At 41.2% G+C, this 21,331-nt stretch overlaps 1 protein-coding gene across 9 annotated transcripts in view; it reads right to left on the minus strand.

Moving 5' to 3' along the window:
• DAB1 (DAB adaptor protein 1) overlaps positions 1–21,331 on the minus strand; it is a 467,365-nt gene that overhangs the window by 294,502 nt on the left and 151,532 nt on the right. For all 9 annotated transcript variants that reach the window (XM_069592743.1, XM_069592741.1, XM_069592747.1 and 6 more), the window contains exon 2: positions 13,371–13,573. In XM_069592743.1, the coding sequence (XP_069448844.1) occupies positions 13,371–13,437 (67 nt within the window). In that variant the 5' untranslated portion in view covers positions 13,438–13,573. The remainder of the gene's footprint in view (positions 1–13,370; positions 13,574–21,331) is intronic.

The raw sequence follows: 21,331 nt of genomic DNA on the forward strand, positions 1-21,331 counted from the left end.
TTGTGTTCAAGCTTAAATGAGACATCTCCACCCCACCCTCACCTCTCCCTTTGACCTACGGGTGCTCTCTTGATGGACTGGGCAGAAACATGCAATCCTGCACCATGCTGTACTCTGACCATCCCAGAAACTGTCACTATAGGATGGGGTTGCTCACATCCTGACACACCTGGGGCTTTCTTTGTCTGCTCAGAAAATCCACACAGATAATAAAACCCCATGCTCTGGGCCACTTACTGAATATCTGCAAAGATGAAGACTCTCAGACACTGGGCAGGACTGTAACTTTACCTGACTCATAGAAATCAGAGGGCTGATATGAAGGGCTTTGTTCTTCCAAACATCAAAATTCAAGCCCAGCCACTGCCAGAGGCAGCACACTGAGCTTAATGAAGCAGTGGGATGAACTAATATGGCAAATCTTATAGCTCTTACTACCAATATGGCCCACATCATGCTGAATTATAGCACCAGACATGATTGGACACACATTGCAAAAGGGAGAGGTGGTTCACTGAATGGGAGGAATTTTCAATGCCACATAATAAGAATCTCTAGAGCAAGCTCTTAAGGGAAATGTTTATGGTTTTAAATTTTCTTTCTTCTTGTGCAAATCATTCTCCCCCACACTTTATGATAATTAATTCAACAAACATCTAATGAATGCCTACCATGCTCCAAATGCTGTGCTGGGAACTCATAGTTAGTGGCGGAGGCAGAGAAATAAACAAAAAAGTGTAAGAAAAATGTGGTAGATGTGATGATTTGAATAAATGAAGTATGCTATAAGAGCCTTCACAAATCGAGGCATGAGAGGCTTTTTTAGTCATTCATTCACTTATTCATTCAACAAGGCTGCACACCTACATCTTCCAACACTGTGCTTAGTGGTAAAAGTGAAGTTAGAAGCTTGCCTGATGGCTCAGTGGTAAAGAATCTGCCTGCCAATGCAGGAAAAATGAGTTTGATCCCTGGTAAGAGAAGATCCCATGTGCCATGGAGCAACTAAGCCCAGTCACCACAGCTATTGAGCATGTGCTCTATAGCCTGGGAAACACAGCTACAGAAGCCCAAGGGCCCTAGGGTCCACGCTCTATAACAAGAGAAGCCTCCGCAATGAAAGCTCAAGCACTGCAACCAGAGTAGCTCCCTGCTGGTCACGACTAGAGAAAAGCCTGCTGCAACAAAGACCCAGCACATCCAAAAATAAATAAAATTTTTAAATTATGATTATTCTTTTTAAACTGAAGCCAGATGGAGTTCCTGCACTCATAGAACTCCCAGCGTAGAGAGGGATAAAGAGGAACTGAAAGATGATTAAAACCATGTATTAAGATGGGCAAAATGAGGTGCTTTGTGAGCACACAGACTGGTCACGATCACAACTGGGGATCGCATTGGGTGGGTTGCAATGGGTCCCCCAAATATTTCCAGGGATGTAATAGCTAACTTGAAGCTAAAGCAGAAGTGGAGTTGCTTTGAAGAGAATTATTTTTAAGTACTATTCTTGGAAGAAGAAAAAACATTTGCAAAATTCCAAATGCAAAATATATCATGGTACGATCAGGAAACTGAAATGAATTCTGTTAAGCCAGGGAGTGGAGTATCATTCTGGAAGAGTGGTAAGGAATGTGACTGGAAAGATAAGAAGGGGACAGGCCAGGCAGGGCTTCCCTGAAGCCCTGATAAACCTCGTGGACTTTATCCTGAGGGCAGTGGGGACCGTTCACAGAAGGGTCTGAAGCAAAGGTCAGAACTGATCAGATGCTCCCATTGGTGAGCAGTGTCAGGAAGAGCTTGGAGACAGATGACTCTGAAAACCTGAGGACTGCTCAGGAGGGTGATGGGATGGTCTGGATGACAGATGAAGGCAGCCCAAACTATCCTGAGGAGAGGGGGAGTGTGGAGAGAGAGGATGAGTGGATTTGAGAGATATTTAGGAGGTTGCAGGAACTAATATCATTGATTAATTCATCGAGGGCACTTGGAAGCTTGAAGTGTCAAGGACGATGGATCTGTCAAATGGTTGCTGGGTTCTGAAGGATGACCAAGAGTCAGTCCAGAGAACAGGGTGAGAAAGATGATCCACGTGAGGGAGCAGCATGCATGAAAGTCACAGAAGTGTGTCCTGAGACCAGGGCTCTGATGGTGCAGGATGGGGAGAGAAAAAGGGACAGAGAGGCATGGACCAGGTCTCAGAAGGCTGGCTTCCTGCTCTGCCTGCTGCAGCTTGCTCTGCTGGGGTTACAAAATATGTTCATGGAGGAGAGCAGGTGTGCAGCGGGATTTGAAGAAAACCGACTTTCTAAAGAAACCAGTTAGAATAAAGTCACCAATGAAGCCAGAAATGAATTTATCTTCAGGGAATGGCCACAGTGGGTGAGGTGTCCTGTAATAAGTTCAAGGCCATGTGCTTGTGGGGAATATAGAAGACTCTGCCTACTGCATGTAACATGATACAGCAGTCTTTCCATGAAAACTAGACTTTGGGACCCAAAATGGTGTTTCCTCCTTTTCAAACTCTTTAGCCCAAGAACTTCATGGACCAACCCCAGAGAAATGTATGTTGTCTTGCTACTAAATCCTTGAATCCTTGACACTGAATTTCCAAAGCCTGTAAATCACACCAGTAGAGAGTGATTAGCTCACCAAGATCCAACTCTGAGAAAACAAAATGGTGCCATAAATTGACTTCAAGTGGCTATCCTGTTTCTATGTCCATCCCCCCAAAAGAGTGTAGCCCTTTTTCACATTTCCTGCCTCCCACAGCAAGGCACAGGGCCAATGCACGTGTTTAGAGGGCACCAACTTACACGTCAGACAAACTCGTTAGTGCCTTCCAGCTAGTGTAGACCAGCTATATGACCTTGGGCAAGCCCCTTGATCTCTCTGAACACATTTTCTTACATGTTCCATGGGCAATGTAAGGTTTGGGCTCACTGGGGACAATTTATCTAAAATGGTTAGCGTGCAGGAAGCACACAAGAAATGATGGTTATTAATGAATGTAGCTTGACAACATGGTCCATTTTCCTTTGTATTTCCTGTCTAACTTTCCAGTTATTCTTGGAAAAAGCATCCTTTTGAAGAATGACCAGTATGTTTTTTTCACTGCCTGATTACCCCCATGCACCTCTGGAAAAAGGGTACCTTCTATGTTTTTTTATATCCTGCAGCACTAAGAAAAAGGTCACCTTTCAGGCAGGCAGCTGGGGGGCCAGAGGGGAAAGGGAAAATTTCCTTGAGTCTGTATACAGAGAACTGTTAAGTGTTTTATATTTTTGACTCATATAATAGTCATTACAACACTTTGGGACAGGTCATTTTAAGATGAAGGAGCTGAGACTTGAAACAATTAAGCAGTTAGCCTGAGAGATACATGTAGTCAAGGTGCTGAGCCTTGACTGCACATTTCAGTCTGTCTGATTCTAAAGCATGAGCTGTTCCAGGAGGCTTCAACACAAAAGAGGGGGCAAACACATGAAGAGCTTAATCCTAAGAAGGGAAGTTGTTGATAATCTATAAACTCAAGCAACACCATCCAGGGAGTTATTCCTGACTTCCAGCTCTGTCTCCGCCACTGACTGACTGAGTAACTAACGGGGTAAGTCATTCTTCTCTTAAGAACGCATCTTGAAAGAGAGGCTCTTCCAGCCCCAAACACTAATTCCTTCTAAACTTTCCTGTACTTCTAGACAAGTTATTCATGTTTTAATGTAAATAGACATCTGGAGTATCATGTTACTTATATTAAGCTGAAATCCACCTGCTTTGGGTCAGGAAAGCAGTGAAAAAAGTTTTCATAATTTCAGTTGAGTTCAGTTCAGTCGCTCAGTCGTGTCCAACTCTTTGCTACCCTATGAATCGCAGCACGCCAGGCCTCCCTGTCCATCACCAACTCCTGGAGTTCACTCAGACTCACATCCATCGAGTCGGTGATGCCATCCAGCTATCTCATCCTCTGTCATCCCCTTCTCCTCCAGCCCCCAATCCCTCCCAGCATCACAGTCTTTTCCAATGAGTCAACTCTTTGTATGAGGTGCCCAAAGTACTGGAGTTTCAGCTTTAGCATCATTCCTTCCAAAGAAATCCCAGGGCTGATCTCCTTCAGAATGGACTGGTTGGATCTCCTTGCAGTCCAAGGGACTCTCAAGAGTCTTCTCTAACACCACAGTTCAAACGCATCAATTCTTCAGCGCTCAGCCTTCTTCACAGTCCAAGTATTTCACTTGGTAAATATAAATTGGAGTAAAAATGAAACACAAAATTTATGAATAGCAACAGATGGAAATGAAGAAAAGTAGCAACATGGAAACATATATATATATATGTTTTTTTTTTTTTTTTGTCTGAAAGATACATGCATGTGTGGGTACTCAGTTAGGTCCTACTCTTTTTGACCCCATGGACTGTAGCCTGCCAGGCTCCTCTGTCCATGAGATTTCCCAGGCAAGAATACTGGAGTGGGTTGCTATTTCCTCCTCTAGGGGATCTTCCTGACCCAGGGATCGAATGTGCATCTTTTGCACTGCAGGTGGATTCTTTACCACTGAGCCACAAGGATGAGTCCCACAGAAGTCCGAAGAGCCTCCCCTCAGGCAGAAGTTCTTAGGCTATAGGTACTGGCTGGAGCCCGAATCTCCTTCTCCAGTGTCTCTGTCCCCCGGCTCCAATTCCAGAACACCAAGCTCCCACTCGGCTCATGGCTAGGACTGAATAAACATTTGCAGACAAAGTAATTAATGACATATGCCTCTTCTACATGTCACACGTGGAAAATATAAGTTCTACATCCACTGAATGCCTGTGAAAAGTAAGGCTCAAAGTGTGGAAGTGACTTGCCTGGAGATGAACAACAAGAGAGCGGGGGGTCTGGGGTACAAACACAAATTCAAGGTCTTGATGACCCCAAGTCTGCCTCCCTGCAGGACAAAAGCAGCAGACAAAAGTGATGGAATAGCAGCTCTCTCTGCACCAAAGGGCTGATAAAATGACTTTCCAAATTTACTCTCCCAAGGTCCTAAGGACCAGTGGGATAATAAATATGAAAGTTTATGAGCTTCTAAGTGGTAAGCCAGTTATTATTAACAGAGTTCTTTCCCAGGACTCACCAGTCAGTGGAGGGATTAGGACCCTGAGCATGCCATTCTTGAAACCATTCCTTTGCCACAACTGACAGAAATTTTCTAAGAAACCTCCCCAAAGTCTGCACAGCTACTGAGGCACACAGCTAGGGTTCAAACACAGTTTGGGAGGAAATAATCAGGTAGCATGTTGCTGTGTCACTGTTCTTCATCAATTATCCTTGAGTAGAGCTCCAAAATAAATATAAGGAAAGTGACTAAGTTTATGTCCAAGTGTTTCTATAAAATAGGGAGAAAATACTAACCCGTGATCTCAGAAGGAAGAGGACAAAAAAGCTAACCCTGACCATATTGCAGATCCCAAGCTGGCCCTTTATCCAAGATAATTTCACTCACCTTTCCGATAACAAGCAGAGTAGTAATACCCACCATCTCCCCCTACACACACACTTGAATCACACACTTAAAGACAAGGGTCAATGGAGCTAAATTCTGGTTACACAATAGATAAGAACAAGAATTACAGAGGAAAAACCAGGTCTGCTGGACCCCACAGTTAACACTCTTCCACGACACTAAGCTTCCAGATGGCGCTCACTAAAGTCACCCCCAGATATGTCTGTTAATGCTGGGACCCACTCCTCTACCACAGTCTTCTACTGGGTGTCCTAAGGCCAGGATCACCACAAACTGTCGGCTGACCCTCTCCCTTTAACAGCAGATAATGAACCTGAAAATATACGTTCTTTCTCTCTGGTCCTCCATCAAATTCCACTCCCAGAATAAGCACCTCGGACAAGCTGTATGTCTAGTGACACAATCCAATAACAATGAAATGAAGGAAACAACTTTATTTCTCACTACTTTCATCCCCTCCTTATGTGAACTATGAATACTCTAGTTGCATCTCACACATGGCCTGTCTAGAAACTCATTGTGTGGTGAAATATGCTCCAGTGTGACTTGTTTGTGCATCTGTCTGACTTACTTTCAACAGCCTGGGTCACAGAACTAGGCTGAAAGGGTTCTGAAGAATTATTAACGGCCTATTAACATTTTTTATGCCGCTGTTTGTCATGATAGATGTCTCACATTGCCAGGTGGTTTTTTTTTAGGAAGCAAAATGTCTGCCCCACCAACCATCTAAATCTTGCCAAGAAAAGAAAAACGTTTCCATTCTGTAATACCAGGTAGTAAAATGAGAAATACACTTATGATAGAATGTCAAATGACAAAGCAGCATGTAAAATCATATGAACAGCATAATCTCAAGTATATATATTACCTCGCAAAGTCAGTTCAGAAGGAAGTAACTTCGAATGTTAATAAGTTATTTTTAATTTTTAGGATTATGCATGCGTACCTTGTCTTTTCTAGTTTTCAGTAATAGGCATCTCTAACTTTTTAAAAGTCTAATGAAACTATCAAAAACAAAAAAAATACTTATTGTTCACAAAGAAGTCTAAAATTATTGTGTTTCCTTACCACCAATATCATTATGTAAGGTTATTAAATTTGACCTATGTCAGGCACAGTGATTGTTCAAGAAAAGAAAAGTATATACCAACCTTGCTGGTGAATATAAATAACAAAATATTAAGTAAAACATCAAACTAAAACCACAGGGCTTGTAAAATAAGATATCATAAACAGAAATGAGGATTAGAAAATCTATCAGTGAAATAAGTGATTTATTACTGATTTTAAACTAAGTGAAAAAATACATGTATAATCATTGAAATGAATATAGAAAAAGCATCATAAACTTCAACATGAAAATTCAACACTTAAAAAATAATTCCCAGAAATGATAAATGAAGGGGAACTAATAATGAATATTTTAAAAAACTTAAATATCACACTTACAGGTAATTTAAGGCATTTCCATTAACTTAAGAAAAAGTTAAAGATACCTCATTTCAGTTCAGTTCAGTCGCTCAGTCGTGTCCAACTCCTTGCGACCCCATGAATTGCAGCACACCAGACCTCCCTGTCCATCACCAACTCCCGGAGTTCACTCAGACTCACATCCATCTAGTCCGTGATGCCATCCAGCCATCTCATCCTCTGTCGTCCCCTTCTCCTCCTGCCCCCAATCCCTCCCAGCATCAAAGTCTTTTCCAATGAGTCAACTCTTCGCATGAGGTGCCCAAAGTACTGGAGTTTCAGCTTTAGCATCATTCCTTCCAAAGAAATCCCAGGGCTGATCTCCTTCAGAATGGACTGGTTGGATCTCCTTGCAGTCCAAGGGACTCTCAAGAGTCTTCTCCAACACCACAGTTCAAAAGCATCAATTCTTTGGTGCTCAGCCTTCTTCACAGTCCAACTCTCACATCCATACATGACCACAGGAAAAACCATAGCCTTGACTAGATGGACCTTAGTTGGGAAAGTAATGTCTCTGCTTTTGAATATGCTATCTAGGATGGTCATAACTTTTCTTCCAAGGAGTGAGCGTCTTTTAATTTCATGGCTGCAGTCACCACCTGCAGTGATTTTGGAGCCCCCCAAAATAAAGTCTGACACTGTTTCCACTGTTTCCCCCTCTATTTCCCATGAAGTGATGGGACCAGATGTCATGACCTACTCTCTACTAAATATCATATTAATGATTCTTTACAACCCTCCCCCTGAGACTGTAGCCCACCAGGATCCTCTGTCCATGGAATTCTCCAGGCAAGAATAATAGACTGGGTTGCCAATCCCTTCTCTAGGGGATCTTCCCAATGCAAGAACTGAATCCGGGTATCCTGCAGTGCAGGCAGATTCTTTATCATGTGAGTCACCAGGAAAGTCTATTGTACTACTAGGCTGAGACAATGTAATAAAATAAGAAAAAGAACAAATATTTAAAGATTGGGAAGAATCCTGAAACTTACTTATAAGGTTATTCATATACTACTTCATGAGAAAATCAAAGAGGAATCATAGAAAAATATTACTAAAAGAGTTTAGTAACACTATTATATTCAAGATTCAAGACCAATGAATATATAAACTACTTACTTCCTTTTAAAGTTCTACTTATTTTGGCCCAGCTAGCCACATTTGTTTAATGGAATCCTTATACAATCTCATAGCCAAAACTAAAGAACAGGAAATGAATTAATCCTATTACCAGCACATTCTTGTTCTCTCTTTTTAATGTATGTGTGTGCTTTCCTGTGCCTTGGTCCAGACAAGGGTATCAAGAATAGTAACTGCTATGGCAAGAGTGAACATCGACATTCTAGGAATCAGAACTAAAATGTACTGGAATGGGTGAATTTAATCCAGATGACCATTATATCTACTACTGCAGGCAGCAATCCCTTAGAAGAAATGGAGTAGCCACCATGGTCAACAAAAGAGTCTGAAATGCAGCACTTGGATGCAATCTCAAAAATGACAGAATGATCTCTGTTCACTTCCAAGGCAAACCATTCAATATCACCATCCAAGTCTATGCCCCAACCAGTAACACTGAAGAAGCTGAAGTTGAATGGTTCTATGAAAACCTACAAGACCTTTTAGAACTAACACCCCCAAAAGATGTCCTTTTCATTATAGGGGACTGGAATGCAAAAGTAGGAAGACAAGAAACACCTGAGGTAACAGGCAAATTTGGCCTTGGAATGCAGAATGAAGCAGGGCAAAGACTCATAGAGTTTTGCCAAGAGAACACACTGGTCATAGCAAACACCCTCTACCAACAACACAAGAGAAGACTCTACACATGGACATCACGAGATGGTCAACAGCGAAATCAGATTGATTATATTATTTTCAGCCAAAAATGGAGAAGCTCTATACAATCAGCAAAAACATGACTGGGAGCTGACTGTGGTTCAGATCATGAACTCCTTATAGCCAAATTCAGACTTAAGCTGAAGAAAGTAGGGAAAACCACTAGACCATTCAGGTATAACCTAAATCAAATCCCTTATATTTATACAGTGGAAGTGAGAAATAGATTTAAAGGACTAGATCTGATAGAGTGCCTGATGAACTATGGACAGAGGTTCGTGACATTGTACAGGAGACAGGAATCAAGACCATCCCCATGAAAAGAAATGCAAAAAAGCAAAATGGCTGTCTGGGGAGGCCTTACAAATAGTTGTGAAAAGAAGAGAAGTGAAAAGCAAAGGAGAAAAGGAAAGATACAAGCATCTGAATGCAGAATTACAAAGAATAGCAAGAAGAGATAAGAAAGCCTTCCTTGGTGATCAGTGCAAAGAAATAGAGGAAAATATCAGAATGGGAAAGACTAGAGATCTCTTCAAGAAAATTAGAGATACTAAGGGAACATTTCATGCAAAGATGGGCTCAATAAAGGAAAGAAATGGTCTGGACCTAACAGAAGCAAAAGATATTAAGAAGAGGTGGCAAGAATACACAGAAGAACTGTACAAAAAAGATCTTCACGACTAAGATAATCACGATGGTGTAGTCACTCACCTAGAGCCAGACATCCTGGAATGTCAAGTCAAGTGGGCCTTAGAAAGCATCACTACGAACAAAGCTAGTGGAGGTGATGGAATTCCAGTTGAACTGTTTCAAATCCTGAAAAATGATGCTGTTTAAGTACTGCACTCAATATGCCAACAAATTTGGAAAACTCAGCAGTGGCCACAGGACTGCAAAAGGTCAGTTTTCATTCCAATCCCAAAGAAAGGAAATGCCAAAGAATGCTCAAACTACCACACAGTTGCACTCATCTCACATGCTAGTAAAGTAATGCTCAAAATTCTCTAGGCCAGGCTTCAGCAATACATGAACTGTGAACTTCAAGATGTTCAAGCTGGTTTTAGAAAAGGAGAGGAACCAGAAATCAAATTGTCAACATTGGCTGGATCATGGAAAAAGCAAGAGAGTTCCAGAAAAACATCTATTCTGCTTTATTGATTATGCCAAAGCCTTTGACTGTGTGGATCACAATCAACTGTGGAAAATTCTTCAATAGGTGGGAACACCAGACCACCTGACCTGCCTCTTGAGAAATCTGTATGCAGGTCAGGAAGCAACAGTGAGAACTGGACATGGAACAACAGACTGGTTCCAATAGGAAAAGGAGTACGTCAAGGCTGTATATTGTCACCCTGCTTATTTCGCTTATATGCAGAGTACATCATGAGAAATGCTGGGCTGGAAGAAGCACAAGCTGGAATCAAGATTGCTGGGAGAAATCTCAATCACCTCAGATATGCAGATGACACCACCCTTATGGCAGAAAGTGAAGAGGAACTAAGAAGCCTCTTGATAAAAGTGAGAGAGGAGAGTGAAAAAGTTGGCTTAAAACTCAACATTCAGAAAACGAAGATAATGGTATCTGGTCCCATCACTTCATGGGAAATAGACAAGGAAACAGTGTCAGACTTTCTTTTTTGGGGCTCCAAAATCACTGCAGATGGTGACTGCAGCCATGAAATTAAAAGGCATTTACTTCTTGGAAGAAAAGTTGTGACCAACCTAGATGGCATATTGAAAAGCAGAGACATTACTTTGCCAACAAAGGTCCATCTAGTCAAGGCTATGGTTTTTTAAGTAGCTATATATGGATGTGAGAGTTGGTCTGTGAAGAAAACTGAGCGCCAAAGAATTGATGCTTTTGAACTGTGGTGTTGGAGAAGACTCTTGAGAGTCCCTTGGACTGCAAGGAGATCCAACCAGCCCATTCTAAAAGAGATCAGTTCTGGGTGTTCTTTGGAGGGAATGATGCTAAAGCTGAAACTCTAGTACTTTGGCCACCTCATGCGAAGAGTTGACTCATTGGAAAAGACTCTGATGCTGGGAGGGATTGGGGGAAGGAGGAGAAGGGGACGACAGAGGATGAGATGGCTGGATGGCATCACTGACTCAATGGACGTGAGTCTGAGTGAACTTCAGGAGTTGGTGATAGACAGGGAGGCCTGGCGTGCTGTGATTCATGGGGTCACAAAGAGTCGGACACAACTGAGCACCTGAACTGAACACTGTTGCATAATTACAAATAATTGTAAAATCCTGTTCTGGACAAATCAGCTATATACTTTTTATGATCGCCTTGGGTAAGAGAAAACAATGTGATGATTCTGATAAAGATGAGAAAGAAGGGGAGGGTGGAATGGAAAAGGCAGAAGAAAAGGCATAGGTGGGAAAGATGGAGAAAGATGACAGGGAAAGAAGAAGATGAGAAGAAGGAAGGAGAAGAGGAGGGGGAAACGGGAAGAAGAGAAGATTACAGACAAACTTCTTTGAGTTTTTAACATATGCCAAGTTCTATATTACGTGTTTTATTTGCCTTATTTCAATTAATCTTCCTAGTGAGCCTTTGAGCTTTGTAATATTCCATCTTCATTTTAAGGGAAAGGAAACTGAATCTCAGAGAGGTGAAGTCACATGCTAAGGTCACGCAGTTTGGAAGTAATATAGCAGAATCTGAACACAGGTCTGCCTGCCCAGACTTCATAGTATTAGCCACTCACTAGAGGATACTCTTTGCACAGGTACTCTGTTGACTTTAGACCTACCAAAGACGTGAAGATGAGGAGTTAAAAAGGTCACCTTCACAGTCCCATTCCAAATCTTCAACTAAGCCAATGTTCTGAAAAACCTGAATCCTCTCTTTAGAATGCTGCAGCTTTTATGTATTTAAATTAAGAATGAAAAGATATGCATTAAGTACAATTCTAATGTATTAAGCATTCAAGAGCATACATTTAGTGGAAAGGTTAAATTTGAAGCAAAAATATAACTTGTCAGCTTCCAGTGAAAAAGCATTTGAATTCTAGTACATACCAGGCTCTGCAATAATTTTTTTTCCATGTAGCAGTCCTCCTAAGACCTGTTCTCTCACTTGCTTTCCTTCTATTATTCTTATACTCTCAGGCAGAAAAAGCAAGGCTTATATTAGGTTTTAAAGGATAAAATAGACTTCTTCCAAAATACCTGTGTTTCAAATAAACATCTAAAGCAAAATTTATAGTCCTTCTTAGGGTTCTGACTGTCCAAGAACTGCATATATATTACATTTATGTCCTTTGCTTCCTATGGAGCATCAGACAATGCCATCAGAAAACATGACTGGGCAGGCATGGCTATATCTCAGACAAATCACTGCCTATACAAAGCAACCAACGACAGCTTGTTTGCAGTCCCATACTGACAGATTTTAAGACTTGAAAGAGAGTTCTATTAATCCTCTTCCATACAGTCTTAAAGACAAGGGAGGAGAAGAGAAGACACAGACAGAAAACACACACCACACCACAGACACACACACATATACACCAAGCAACAAGTTGCTTACATCTAATTATAACAAGAAGACATGGTCATAAAGCCATAGGAACAAATCCTCCAAAAATCATGAACAGCAATAGAATCATTCTGTTATCACACTATGCACGCCAGTCTTCTCTACCAGATGCCTGTGTGCCTTCTCTATGTCAGACACTTTCTAATTGCTGGGATTTAAAAGGGTGAACGAGAGATCCAGCTCTGAAGGAGTGTATAGTACAGCTCTCCAGTGAAAATACAGGGTGTTTTTAATAAAGTGAGATACTAATAAAGTGCTGGTGAAACAAAAGAAGTAACCCAATTTGGGGAGTAAGGAAAGGCCCTTCAGGAGCCCTTCTAAACTCAACCCTGAAAAATAAGGAGGAGAAGGTCAGTCTAAGAAAAAGTGGAGAGCAACAAAAGGATCTGGGGCTTAACTGATAGCCTAGGTGCTCTCAAAATCTGGTCTCTGAACTACCAGCATCTTCATCATCTGAGAACTTGTTATAAATGCATCTTGGGCCCCACCCTAGACCTAGTGAACCAAACACTCCAGGAATAAGACTCAGCAGTCTGTATTTTACCAAATTTCTATGTCACGCTTGCATGCCTGGAGTTCGAGAATCACTGGCATTGGGCTAGACAAAATGTTTGTTACGTAAGACTTAAAGAAAAATCTGAACAAACTTTTTGATAAACCTAATATATTCAAATGTGAACTACAAGACACAGAATGCCTGGAATGCAAATAGGGTTGGGTGGGGATGTGGTGCAGATTTAGGTAGTGATATTGCTAGAGGGATGGAGAGATAGGTAGAAGCCAGGTTAAGAAGGGCCTTGCATATTATGAAGTTTTTTTTTTTTTGGACTTTACCCAGAGAAGGATGAGCCATTAAAACATGATACTATAAATACAAAAGCCACCAAATAATGCTGGTGACTCTAAATCTATATGCAGTCACAAAGATAGTACCAAGTACTATTCCAAAGACCAAAAACCCACTCCTGCACAATAAGTAGCCATTGGGAAAGGAACAGATTGAGCCCTACCTTTCTTTCTGGAGTCTTTTTTGGCGCTGGTTTTCACAGCTACTTGAAGTTCTGTCTCAGTTGACATCCTACTAAATCCTTAGTCCACTTCACACAGATCCCGGGCCTTGGCCAGGCTCATTGAGGACTCCTCTTCAAGAAAATGACTCCTCCTTTCAGAAACGACACCCCGAGTTGCACATTTCATTCACTCCTTCCGAGCGCTGCAAATCAAGAGAAGAGAATACTAAGAATAACCACCCTGGTGAAGTCAGAAATTAGAAGGGCAAAAAGGAACTGTCAAACATACAAAAACAGGAAAACCTTGGTCTCCATGTATAAACTGTCCACATGGTTTCATTAAACCATTGACAGGGTTCATATGCTCTCAAACAAAGTACTTGAGAGGCCTTATTTGCAAAACTCAAACTAGAAAACACATAGCAGATCTTTAAAACACTGGACTTTCAAGAAAAGCAAAACTCAATGCTTTATTTTCCATGTTTCTTATTGTCAAGCATGGAAAACCACCCAGAAAAGGCAGCACAGGCGTATTTCCCGAGCAGCTCCGTGGAGGCATTTCCAACAATAAGGCACCCATCCATCAGGCAAGCTTGACCAGAGCCTTGGCAGCTGAAGCAGATCATAGGGAAGTGACCTGTGGTGTGTCCCTCACAAGCAGGCATCAGAAGGGACATGCAGTTGACATACAATTGGGCTTCAAGGGAAAGGTGACAAATGGGGCTGAGAAACTTTCCAGCAAGCCAATTTTTATGTCAGCTTTCCCCCCGCAGCTATATGAGCAGACAAGCATTTAATGTGGGGAGGAAGAGAAAAGGAAAAGGAGCAGGCAGACACACATTTCACCCCTCTTTCTGTAATAAACATGCACTGCACACTACTAGATACTATTAAGCTCAGACACTGTGCTGGGAAGAGATAATAATGATAATAATACCACTTCAATTACGGCCAGTATTTACTATACATTTACTATATACTGTGCCCTCAGCTCCCGCTGCACATACATTATCTCATTTGATTTCATTTAAATTGAATGAATGTATTCCCGGTGTCAAGTCAACAATCTTTCCCAGTGACTCTCTATCTCTGATAGTTACATGTGAGAGTTCAGTTGAAAATAAACATTCAGGAGTTATCCATTTTTGAAGAATATTAAGATAAAGCTACTGGAAATGGATCTTCAAACTGTGCAGCCAATTCTTAGCTCCTGCAATAACTCTAGAACTGTTTAATCTGAACAGGGTGACCCGGAATGCCAGTTTCAGCTCGATAAGAATAATAACCCAAGCCCCTTAATCATGCCAATTAAAGATGGCTTAACTAGAAAATGTTTAATGTAAAAGGCACACAAAAATTTAATAGGGCTTAAATATGGGGAAATTCACACCTTTATCCAAAGATATCTTATTGGCTTTTCGTTAACAAACTATTTTTTAACAAGGACAGTAGCCCTGAATGAATGTACTTAAAGTATAGGACCTAAGACTGCAACTAAAGAAAATGGAACATTACTTTCCTAGAATGGGGTACATGGAAAACTATGTTGAAAATGAGCACTTTTCCCACCACTTTTGCGCCATCTATCTGTATTATGCCACTAAAGCTCTCATCTCCTTCCTAACCTCTTGCCCCCAAAAGACAACATTCCCTAAGAGATGACAGAGTCACAAAATTTGGTCCTACAAGAGAATAAATAATTTTATTAATGATACTAGTCACTTCATTGTAACAGATATCTACTAAGAACATAAGAAGGGCCAGGTGCAAGTGCTGGCTCATTCATGTCAACAGATGTGTACTGTACAACCATGCAACCCAAGAGTAGAGTCAGGGCCTGACCTCTTAGCCTCAAAGCAGCTCAGTCTAGCAGAGGTGTTAGTCATGCAAGACACTGAAACACACACGATCAGAACAAAACCAGATTGCAGCACAAAGGAGCAAGGTTTTTTGCTTTGTTTGAAAGTCAATAAAGCTTCACAGACAAGAAGCTATGCACTGTGTGATCTTGAAGAATGATGCTTTCGTCAGGTGGAAGGCAAGGGAAAGGACCAACAGGTACTAATGCATGTATAATAAGTGAATAAATGACTGTCTCAGGCAGAAGTATCAGCATGTCCAGGGAGGCTTTAAGTTAACAACCAAAACAACAAAAGGAAGCAGAAGTCTAGTAGGGAGGTGATATACTTTCCTAACTTCCCAGTTTTCAATTGTGCTGTTGTTACTTTTCTGTGGAATTATTCAAGTCTACCTTGACATTCTCAAGGTTCAGTTCAAAGAGGTATCTTAGGCAGAAAGATTTCCTGATCTCTCTGTTAAATGGAACTGTAATAGGGAAGAACAAATCTGACTCCATACTGGATCTGTTTCTTTTACTTTAACCTTTGTACTCTATTGTTTTTGCTGTAAGATAAGAATGTTGTCTATAGCCTGAAATATACAGGATAGCCCATTCACAAGGATCTGACCTTTAAAGGTGTAACATTTTCCCATTCATATAGAGATAAAAAGTTGCAAGGCAGAAAGAAACATTTGTCTTGTTGAAGGTTTAGAGGAACATTGCGACCTGACCTACATGGACAGCTGCAAGAACAAAGGATTAAAACACCTAGAGGTTTGCAACAACCAACCATATACCCTCACCTTTTAGTATAAAAGAAGTCTGAATTCTAACTCAGGTAAGATGGTTCTTTGAGAAACTAGTCCACTATCTTTTTGCTCTGCGGGCTTTCTAAATAAAGTCACTATTCCTTGCCTCAACAACTTATCTCTTGACTTATTGGGGCCTGTTGGGCAGCAGCAGTATGAGCTTTCACTGGAAACTGTATCTCCTTACTTAAGATCTGGTTCTTGGCAATCTTCATAGTCTGAGCCACTTAGGAACAATGTGATATTAAGGAAATAACTGAACCCCTCTTTGCCTAGTTTCTCTACCTTTATAATGGAGTAACAGTATCAACTTAATGGAGTGGCTAAGAAATTGTGATCACACATGTAACATGCTTGGAAGAGTGTCTGACACATCTCCTGGCAGGTACTCAATAAATATTAGGCACTAATAGTTTCCTGTGTTATGAACACAGGAATACAAGGTCACAACACAGACTCAGCGTCATATTGCTATCCTCTTTTCACAGAGGAGGAAACCATGGCAGGTTAAGTTTGCTTTCTAAAGACAAATTGTAGGAAATGGTAGGAACTAAGATATTTCCATCATGCTGGGCTTGCACACAGTAGGTACCTGATCCATAAACATTTTCATGGACTGAAATATGTGGGTTTTAAACCATTTCAAGCACTCTTAAAAGTCAGTGTATAAAACTGGATTAGTAAAAAAAAAAAAAAAGTTAGAAAAGAAAAGAAAAAAAAACTGGATTAGATTTGCACCATTTTCTTCCCTTTGACTTTGTAAGCCATAATACAGCACCTCTGTCTATTCTGTGGGCATCTCCAGTGTCCGACTTGTTTAACAAAATGAGATTGTGTTCAAGTGTTACAAGCATTACTTGTGAATTCCTAAAGTACATCCCCATATCAATAAAGAAAGGAAACTAGCATCATCTTGAATAAAAATGTGCATGAGGAAGCTTCAGTAAGAAGAGAACATTCTACAGCCAGGGCCCTGGCATTTCCCTTTAATTTTCCAAAAGCCAGAGGTTGAGCAAATGCTGTGAAGTAGCTCCAAATTATTTAGGAAATTCGTTTCTTTGTAATTAAGGAGATTAAAGTCCTCTAGGCCCAGAAAACCACGTGACAACTCAAATCATTTTTCCCCAGTAAAAGCTGTGAAACCCTATCAGTTAAATTCAGGCTCGCCTAGAATTTTGAAATGCTTCAATAATGTTTCTTTGCTCCACACAATCTGCAGTAATTTAATATTCCTGAAGTGTGTCAGGTTTTTTATAATGAGCTCTTCAAATCTAAATGTGAATTATGTAACATTCCACTACAGACATTCTGTCTACTGAACTGCTTCTAAATGTAAAATCCCATGTTCAGTGATGGGGGGATAGGGAGGGCTGGGGTGCAAAAACACCAAACCACAAAGCAGAGAAAACAGATAGGCCTTTTTTAATAAAACAAAGTACACAGGTTTGAGCAGCTACAACAAACACGCACTAAAACACCTACTATAATACACATTTCTGTTCACTCTCCTTCCCTCCCACCCTCACACAATCCAAAGGTCAAACAGCTCATTTTATGAGGACCCACGATTTGCCATGGAGAAGGGAATGGCAATCCACTCCGGTATTCTGGCCTGCAGAATGCCACGGACAGAGGAGCCTGGTGGGCTGCAGTCCATGGGCTCGCAAGAGTCGGACACAACTGAGCGACTAACACTACTACTCAGTTCAGTTCAGTTCAGTCGCTCAGTCGTGTCCTACTCTGCGACCCCATGAATCGCAGCACGCCAGGCCTCCCTGTCCATCACCATCTCCCGGAGTTCACTCAGACTCACATCCATCGAGTCCGTGATGCCATCCAGCCATCTCATCCTCTGTCATTCCCTTCTCCTCCTGCCCCCAATCCCTCCCATCATCAGAGTCTTTTCCAATGAGTCAACTCTTCGCAGGAGGTGGCCAAAGTACTGGAGTTTCATCTTTACCATCATTCCTTCCAAAGAAATCCCAGGGCTGATCTCCTTCAGAATGGACTGGTTGGATCTCTTTGCAGTCCAAGGGACTCTCAAGAGTCTTCTCCAACACCACAGTTCAAAACCATCAATTCTTCGGTGCTCAGCTTTCTTCACAGTCCAACTCTCACATCCATACATGACCACAGGAAAAACCATAGCCTTGACTAGACGGACCTTAGTCAGCAAGGTAATGTCTCTACTTTTGAATATACTATCTAGGTTGGTCATAACTTTTCTTCCATGGAGTAAGCGTCTTTTAATTTCATGGCCTCAGTCACCATCTGCAGTGATTTTGGAGCCCCCTAAAATAAAGTCTGACACTGTTTCCACAGTTTCCCCATCTATTTCCCATGAAGTGATGGGACTGGATGCCATGATCTTCATTTTCTGAATGTTGAGCTTTAAGCCAACTTTTTCGCTTTACTCTGCTATTACTACTACTATTCGCCAGGTTCTCTTCTATGAACTTTCATATATTATCTTATCCGACCCTTCAGTCACTTGAAGTTATATAGTATTATTATGTTCACTTGACAAATGAGAAAAGGGAGGCACAAGTCAGTTTAGCAGCTGGTTCACAGTCACGTGGCTAATAGGCTGCAGAACAAGGCAGGGTGGTACAAGCCACTCTTCTCCCCAGTTTCACTCAAGACCCCCTTGGAGGTCCATCAGCTGGAGAATGAATTAACAAAATAGTCTATCTATACAATGGAATATTATCCAAGCCATAAAACAAAATGAAGTACTGATACAGGCTGCAAGGTGAATGAACTCGGCAAACAACATGCCAAGTGAAAGAAATTAAGGCGAAAGGTCACTTATTGTGAAAATGATTCCATTTTCCTCCAGACTATCAAAAACAAATAATCCAAAGGGAGATGGAAAGCAGAGCAGGGGCTGCCAGGTGCTGGGGGAAGCAGGGGACGGGGACTGACACCTTCATGGTTACAGGGTCTCCTGTGGTAGAGATGAGGTGTTTTGGCACTAGATACCAGTAACGGTTGAACAGCATTATGAGTAAAGTAAGTGACACTGAATTATATACATTAAAATGGTTAATTTCATATTATGTGAATTTCATCTCAATTTTAAAAAGGAAAAACAGAAAGCCAAAAACAACTCTCCGGGCCAGGTGCCGCATCCTTATTTAAGCATTGTGTGAGATGTTAAGACACTGAAAATTCCAGTCTAAAGGGACACCCAGTTTTAAAAACCAGATGAAGAGGTAGACTTCCAAGAAGTAGGACTTCAAGCGGCAGCAATTTGAAGGATGAAAAATTGTATGTACTACTACCTGATGCTTCATGATTTGGCACATCTTACTCACTTTCATCTAAAGTAGAAACCACTGAAAACAGGCTGCTTATCAATAAGGTACAACGGTTCGCAACAGTACAGATAAGGAGCCTCAGTTTCCACATCAGGATAATGGGAAGACCACCACCAAGAGTGCAAGGTTTGGAAGATCATGAGATTTGGGCACTTATAAAGCCTAGCTCAATATATAGTATGCCAGCCTTTCTGTAAGAAAGGAGGATACATAAATCTGCTAAGAAACAGGACAAACAAACCAGAAAACAATGAAGCTGTTTCTCTACATGGGGAGATCCTAGATGTTAAAATCACAGGATGACCAGGTAGAAAGACATGGCAAAGGGTCCCACTTATCAGAGTAGATTTTTACTTAATTTCTACATGTGGAAGCATATTAATGCTTCACATCTCAGATTAAAAAATAAAATTAACAGCAATGGAAAGTAGGGGAAAGGCTAAAACTGGAAGTGAACTGAAACAAATTCAATTGTATTTCAAAGGAGCATCATAAACAGAGAGAAATCATTAATATGAATAACTTACAAACACAGAATTTAACTGTTTACAACCTGTCATGAACAGGACCAGGGCAGGGAACACCGCAAACAAACCTTGAACTCTTTTTAGTAGGCTTTTTTTGGTAGTGTTATGGGAAAAGCAATTATGAAACTATTCTAAATGTATTATAGGATTGGGCAAAGAAGTAAATTCTTTAATGTTCTTGGGAGCTAAGACTCTCACTGTTCAAGAATAACCATTAAAATATGGAAAGGGGGAAGCCAGGAAGGAGCACTGTGGGGACAGTTTGGAAACTGGAGATTTCAGGGTTTAAACTCATGGTTTATAAATAGACATGCATCTGCATATAGGTGTGTGTGTGCACGTGTTTATATGCATATATTTTCCTAGCCCTGTCCATGGAACAGGTCTAGAAGCAAGGTTTCCTAGTGACAAGGTGATACCTTAATACTCAGATTTTAGTTTCTACTACAACTCTTAGTCAAAAGACTGAGAGTTTCTAGAAGTGGGTTATTCCAGAGCTGTGGAGGGCAGGTGCAAGATGAGCCCAACATATCTTTTGTCCCAGAAAGTCAGTAAATGCTAAATCCAGGGAGCCATCCATAGGTCTTAAAGTGTCTTCTCACTTGTTGTCTGTAGTTGCAAGCAGAAAATCTGTGATCTTATAATGGAGACACTGAACAACACCTCAATCAGGTTATCAAAATTAACATTAACAGAGATGAGCAGATGGATATCAGGTAATATCCTGACAAGACCACATCACTATGATGTAGTATCCTGGCCAGGAATCTAATAAGAACATGCACACAAAAATGTGGAGAAAAGTCCACTCTTCAAAACTGGCAAACCAAAGACAAAGGTAGGCTGTGGAAATATTTTAGATGAAAACAACCTAAATAGGTACAACAACTAAATGAAATATTAGATCCTCTTTTTGGAGAGAAAATAAATGCTACAAAGGAAATCAGAGGGCCAATCGACAAATTTGAATATCGATGGCAAATTAGGTAAAAATATTCTATCAATGTTAAATTTATTTTAATTGATGTTTCCTATGGCTGTGTAAGAGAATATACCTATTCTTAGAGAATGTGTGTGTGCATATTCAATTGCTTCAGTCATGCCCAACCCTTTGCAACCCTCTGGACTGTAGCCTGCCAGGCTCCTCTGTAGATGGGAATCTCCAGGCAAGAGTATTAGAGTGGGTTGCCATGCCCTCCGCAGAAGGCAATGGCACCCCACTCCAGTACTCTTGCCTGGAAAATCCTATGGATGGAGGAGCCTGGTAGGCTGCAGTCCATGGGGTCGCTAAGAGTCAGATACAACTGAGACTTCACTTTCACTTTTCACTTTCATGCATTGGAGAAGGAAATGGCAACCCACTCCAGTGTTCTTGCCTGGAGAATCCCAGGGACAGGGGAGCCTGGCGGGCTGCCGTCTATGGGGTCGCACAGAGTCGGACACGACTGAAGCGACTTAGCAGCAG

This window comes from Ovis canadensis, chromosome 1 (genome assembly GCF_042477335.2).
Source record: "Ovis canadensis isolate MfBH-ARS-UI-01 breed Bighorn chromosome 1, ARS-UI_OviCan_v2, whole genome shotgun sequence".
Taxonomy (NCBI): Eukaryota; Metazoa; Chordata; class Mammalia; order Artiodactyla; family Bovidae; genus Ovis; species Ovis canadensis.